At 31.7% G+C, this 6,872-nt stretch overlaps 1 protein-coding gene across 1 annotated transcript in view; it reads right to left on the bottom strand.

Annotated features, from left to right (window-relative positions):
• The window catches only part of LOC145973021 (epidermal growth factor receptor kinase substrate 8), a 31,426-nt gene that overhangs the window by 6,860 nt on the left and 17,694 nt on the right, over nt 1-6,872 (bottom strand). The window contains exons 4-6 of the mRNA XM_083102179.1: nt 6,245-6,584; nt 4,012-5,231; nt 2,824-2,941 (exon numbers count right to left, since the gene is read on the bottom strand). Coding sequence (XP_082958305.1) covers nt 2,824-2,941; nt 4,012-5,231; nt 6,245-6,584 — 1,678 coding nt within the window. The remainder of the gene's footprint in view (nt 1-2,823; nt 2,942-4,011; nt 5,232-6,244; nt 6,585-6,872) is intronic.

Raw genomic sequence — 6,872 nt, 5'->3', positions numbered from 1 at the left:
AAGTTGATTTTGCGAACATTTTTTACCTCTGTTTCTTTTTCTTTTCTTTTACTGTTTCTTTCAATTATTTGTACAAGCTTATTTACATTGATCTAATAAATACAAAATGCATGCGACGACATGTACAAGCTGAACCGAACAAAAGATATTTTGCTTCAATAAAAGCTGTTGATAAAATACAGAGCATATAATATAAATGCCAAAATGTATCATATAATAATATCAGAAAAATTTTCTTCGCTTTTCCTTTCTGTATTTTTTTCATTGGATTCTTATCAAGAGCCTTTATTGAAATCGTAAAACTTTTCCTCACATTGAAACTCCCAATATAAAGACAAAGGACAGACACAGCAATTCTGCTATAGTAATATAGTGTGGATATATCATAATCAGACTAATTTAACTTTGCCATTCAAATACATTTCTTCATAAAATTAAAGCATCACTTCGAATCAAGTCGAAAAAATGATAAAATTTAAATGTACTCTCTAAAAGTGAATCAGTGTATTATCACTGTAATCAGTGCTGTACTTATAACTGCTTGTAATCAGTGAGTATTTACTGTTTTTCAGTGATAATACACTGATTCAGTCTAGTGAAAGTAATATATATACTACTTTCACTAGACTGAATCAGTGTATTATCACTGAAAAACAGTAAATACTCACTGATTACAGGCAGTTATAAATACAGCACTGATTACAGTGATAATACACTGATTCACTTTTAGAGAGTATGTAACTTTGTGAAAAATGATTAATGTTCCTAAAAGTTTAAGAACGTTCCTTCTTTTACTTACATGTGATTTCAAAATTGAAATTTCTCGGTCAATTTTTCACGGTTGATTTGAGAATGATACTAATTACTCTTCTAGTTACTACTTCTTTTTTTTAGCTGCATTAATTCAGAGTTTATATTTTTTCTTCCAATGTAATGTAAAAAAAGAATTAAATTCTATGAACTATAATAGTACATACACAGCAAGTTCAGTTAAAAAAAACATACCTATAATCCAAAAAAAATGATTGCCGGAAAAAAGCATAATAGTGTTTAAAATAGATTTCCAATTTTAAAATGCTTCCAAGAATATTGTTGTATGATCATTTATCGCAAAGTTACAATCGAATTTCATTATTTTTTTCGACCGATTCAAAGTGATGCTTTAATCTTAATCAGGAATATTACACACACATACATACACAATATACATAATATTTGAACAGCAAAATTATAGAGTATCTTGAAATTTGCAAAGCAAATATTATAACACAAAAATTTTCGAAAAATTAAGTTAAAAAATTATTTTGATTTGCGAATCTCGGAGCAACCTGTATATATAATTTATTTGACATAATTTGCACTGTTTTACTTGTATAAATATACTTATATAAGTATTTATATGTATGTAAGTACTTTCTAACTAGAATATGTTCAATGAGTTAACATAACATTTCTATATAATAAAGTATAGTACGTATATAACGTATGTATGTATATGTGTGTGTAAAAATACATATATATTTATACATATATATTTCTTTTCCTTCTGTTACTATAAAATTATATAATTAATTATTTAATTATATAATTAAATTTAGTTAATCGATAAATACAGAGGATATAATATATGATGGTAATCTTTAATTATACAATCGATAATTAAAAATACAATATTAAAAACTAATCCGGTAATTCTCAGCCACTAGTTAGATGTCAGACTCGACAATCGTCATTACCGATTTATTTATTTATTTTTAATTTAAATAGTGTTATTTTAAATATATTGGAAAATGATTGTCACTATTACTCGAGATGACTCTAACACATTTCATATTATTAATCAATTAATTAATTTCGTGCTAAGTTTCAATATATGTATATATCTTAGCCTTTCTCGATACAATATATCATATTATATATTGAGAAATAATTTCCTTCAATATCTTCAATGTCATATTGCCATTGCGCTTTCATTTCTGATTATTATCAATCATAATTTCTCTGTCTATGATAACGCATGATACGTTTATGATAACGATAAGAGAAATTCAACAAAATAATTAATCGGTATTTTCGAGAATAAAAATTATTATATAAATATCCACATATAATAGAGTGAATTATTATTATTTATTTCTCATATTTAAAACTTATTTATATGTATTAATCTGTCGATAGCAACCATGCAATTTATTACAGTTTAGGTCGTACGACAAAAATGCAATGGTATCGCAACGAAAAGAAAATAAGAGCAATATAGTTCTTTGAAAAAAAATCAAATGTACTCACACGTCACTCTAAATGTTAAAATAATCGCGATACGAAGAGTTTAGAATGCCACGCCCATCTTGTAGTCGTATGAACGGCTCAGTCTACGTACTATTTATTTATATACCTCTTTCTATGTACACATTCAAGAGAAAAAAATCATCAGATATTACAATATTCTTCGACGAATGCGCTAATTGGGACGTGACGTGAGCGATGATCTAATAGTTAATTATGCTAATTCATATACATACTAACGTAATACGCTTTTCTTTACCTCTTATGTATATATCAACTCCCTTTATCAAATTTTTGATATATCGATTTTAGTGTCCTATCCACGCCAATTAAGGCAGCATCTTTCAATTTTTGGAAGACATTCATTGATATTTAATTATAAAATCGAAGCTTATTTATATAAAAAAGGCAATGAAAGTAAAAACTGCATTTTATAATTTCACTTTTGATGGGATAGTATTTAGAAATTGCTTCAAATTCGAATGCAGATAGAACGCCTGTAATCGCCTGAAATAATTTAAAAGTATCGAAATTCACCTTTTTTCCCGAGTCTTTCTTTTCTCACCCAATCAGCAGGCGCTGGTGGTGGAATCGCGTGTGCTCGATGAGTGGCTTCTGGTCCTGGACTAGTGCTGGTCCTTTCGATCTCCGAATCCTGCGATACATATACAAATTCCAATTTTCATTTTATAAATATTACAAATTTTCAACTAAAAGGAACACGTATAAAACATATATAACAATATTATATTACAACAATATTTAGCAATTATACATTACTATTGTAATATTACAAATAATATGATATATTATAGTTTTGTTATATTATTTTATTGTTATTATATTATTGTTATATATTATTTATATATTATGTTATATTATGTTACATTATTTGTTACTTCTACGTTATATTACTACAATAAATAGTGTTTACTGGATATACATTTCAACTTTTGCTATTGTGTATTGTCTCCAAACAATTTCACTCACACATTTTTCATACTACTCATAATTATTCATCGATAAACTATTTGTCAAAAGGAATATTCCCCTAACAGCATATGATATCATTCGAATATTCTATACTCATACTGTAAATATACAGATGTAATATACTGAGAATAATCTCATAACATCTCTTGTTGTATATTATTTTTCAGTATATTCTCAGAATATACTTTGCATATCTCGTATTAGTATATTCTTTCTCGTATATTTTCAGGATATTCTATAATATTGCATATGTTTCCTCATTTTGCCGCTACGCGCGCCACTAAACTCGTACTTAATTTTCGGTGAAATGGATATAAAGGACTGGTACTAACTTGAGTTCCAAAGTTTCTTCTTTTTTCTTTTTAGTCAGTTTAATTTATAATAAACTGACTTAATTTAAAATTCTTTATTTGTTTAGTAGTTTAGTTCTGGATTCCTTGTTGGGATTCAGAATACTAAAAAGATTATTTAAAATTAAAATGAGAAATAGTGTGTCCGTTTACTGCATTTATTAAAAGTATTTCTATCACATATATGAATTATATTACAAGATATTCTCAGTATTTACTATTAACCAAAATAGGCCGACATTAGGGCATTCTTAATATATACTTAGTATATCATAGTATGTATCTCGAATGTTCTGAGAATATATGCATTATACTTTTGCGATTCTTCGAACATTCTCAGTATCTACATGTGCTGTTAGGGTCACTCTTCAACGATTCTCACCTCATAATTATAACCGTGTCCCTGCCTCGGATATCTGCTAGTATACAAAGGATTGTTGAAGACATCATTATCAGCAGTATGAGCAGTGGAATTATGCGATGTAACGATAGTGTGCGGCACGTGAGCGACCTGTCCCCGAGAATTCCTCGCCTTCCACCATTTCCTGCTGTCGTCAAGGATCTCCAAATATTCGCCCCTGACCACAGTGAGCTCCTTGTCGTTGTTTGCCGTTCGCGGATAAGTGACTTGTACAATTTTGGCATGGCGCGCTGCCAATTCGTCCAACCAAGCTTCCTGCGCTCTATCTATACCAGCAGACGTTCGAGGAGCTCTCTCAATCGAATCCACAGAAATGTCGCTATGCGCCCTAGTCTGATCTACTCTCTCCTCTCTACCGTATAACTCCGAACTAGGTCCGTAATTTCTCTCAAAGTACTCGTTACCGCCGCGCTCCTCTCGACTTTCATACTCTAGATAGTCGCTACTATAATGCGACTCATCTACATCACGGTGATTATAGTAAGGATCATTCTGCTGTTCTGGTAACTCATCTCTCTTCTGTTTATCTGCGTTTAGTAAGGACGCCAAGTGATCGTGGTCTCTATCCTCGGGGATAGGATATTCCGGTGACCAACCATCCATGAAAATTGGATGGTAGGGCGGTACATGACCTTTCCATTGATCGCGCGGTATTAGCCACGTATCGCCTAGCGAGTGCCAGAGTTCGGTCTCTTTGCTGGTTACGCAGTTTATTAATAGATTGACGGCTTCTCGCGTGAGAAGTGGCGACACCACTTTACTAGGTAAATTCGGATCGTAATTGGTGTCGTGGGATGCATCTACGATGAGTGCGAGCGGCGTGAAGAGAAAGTGCACAAGTTCTGGCGCATTGGGATCGTGGATATGCGCTTTGAGCTTGGCTAACAGATTGAACGAAAGCTTAAATTTCTGGAATATATCAATAAATTCCATCTCAGGCGGTGGTTTCGCCCTCATCGTCAGCATACCGTCGCCGAGGTTTCTCTTTTTCGATTTCCGGTTACGTCGTCGACGCTCCAACTCTCGTGACGCAGCAGCTGCGTGCTGCAGACGCGCGATGAACTTCTCGATGTCATCAAAGCAGTGATTCAGAATCGTCACATCGCGTTCGTATTTCTCTGATGACGTTGATGATACCTCATCGTTGTTTTCTTCTCGAGAAATGTCATTTTGACTGTCTGCTACATTATAAATATATACAAAAATCTCCACACATGTATTAACATTATTAATATTATTAATCCAAAAACCGTGAAAAACTTTGATTACACAAAATAAAATATGTCTATGTAGGATAAAATGGTATAATACGCTCCACAATTACTTAAATCAATATAAAATACATTAATGATGAGCAGATTTTATTGATTGTTGAAATTGATAAAGATTTACTAATATTACAACTAATAATTGCACCAATTTTTCATTAAGTATTCTAATTATGAGATCAATTTTTTAAAAGTAAAGATATTTATAAATGATGGAAAGATATTCACTTCGTTTTCATTTCCGTGAAAAGTTTCAGATAAATATGATTAAAAAAAAATAATTTTTTTAAGTTACATAATTCGACAAAATATAAAAATTTATATTTTAACTCACTAAAAATATTAATTGTACATATTTACGAAGATTACATTTTTCTCTATTTCTTCCAAGGGAAAATATATTGACACATGTTTATATCTTAATCTTCGCTAGTGCTAATGCCTCTTTGTTTTATTTCGCACTTGTAATTTTTTTGATAGTTATAGTCTACCAGAAAAAATATTATAATATATAGAGCTAGTATATTACCCTTATTCAGAACATTTTTAAAGAAAAGTATATCCTCATATATGTTGAATAGAAAAAAACATTTGTTGCCGATTATATTTTATATGTTAGAAATTTTGTAATCTTTTTAAAATGTAAAATCACATTTAGAGTGTGGTTTCCTGGTTGGTTGTCCTCTCCCGTTTCAGGAATACTTATTGGTAAGCTCATTATGTCTGAGCAATGAGTGAAGCATTTTCCCTGCCAGAACATATTACACCGTTTTACCTTACTCGTATATATCACTGTAATTTTTCCATTCGAGCTTTTCACTTATGTTTGAATTAATGTTTGAAATGTTTAACGCTCTTCTTTTATGTAAACGTTAATATTATTCCCAACGATATAAAATATTGATTTTCGACAATTACATACTCACCACTCGCCGTGTTGAAAGCGGACACTTGTTCTCTGACGTTAACGCCGTTCAAAGGTGGTTCCGGGGGCGGTAAGGTCGGCGGAGGTGGAATGTGACCTCTAGGACCTCTGGGTGAACCACCCGTAACAAGTTTTCCCATTTGCAACATCTTCAAGTCCTCGACAAGATCCTGCGCCGATACACTCTGGCATTGGAATATGTGCATCTCTGCTCGCTGGCCAGAACCACTGTCATCGGCCACCGTGAAGACTAAAATGTTATTGTACATCTCCATGGGATCCCTCGACGTAAACGCCGTCGGTTCCTGTATCAAGGAAGCCGGGAATCGTTCCATGACAGCCTAAAAATTTTTAATTGTATTATTAAGTGAAACTGTCACCGATTGTACTTTTTCGCGTGAAATGTCAAATCGAAATGTTGATACAAATTATGTAGATAGTCTTCATTATGTCAAATAATTTCGTTTGAGATATCATACTACTAAATAAAAATATATATAATTTTATTTAAAAAAAATAATGTCAATGAATATTGAAGACAACTGGATTTAGAACAACGTTAAAATGTCTCCCTCTTATTGTTCGAGCAGAATTGATTTAGTTACAGGTTTTGAACAACTATTATCAGT

Source organism: Camponotus vicinus, unplaced genomic scaffold (genome assembly GCF_025532165.1).
Source record: "Camponotus vicinus isolate PSW18456_S1 unplaced genomic scaffold, iyCamVici1.0 SCAF_1, whole genome shotgun sequence".
Lineage (NCBI taxonomy): Eukaryota > Metazoa > Arthropoda > Insecta > Hymenoptera > Formicidae > Camponotus > Camponotus vicinus.
The sequence above is the reverse complement of the archived record's forward strand: the minus strand, read 5'-3'. Positions and strand labels throughout refer to the sequence as shown.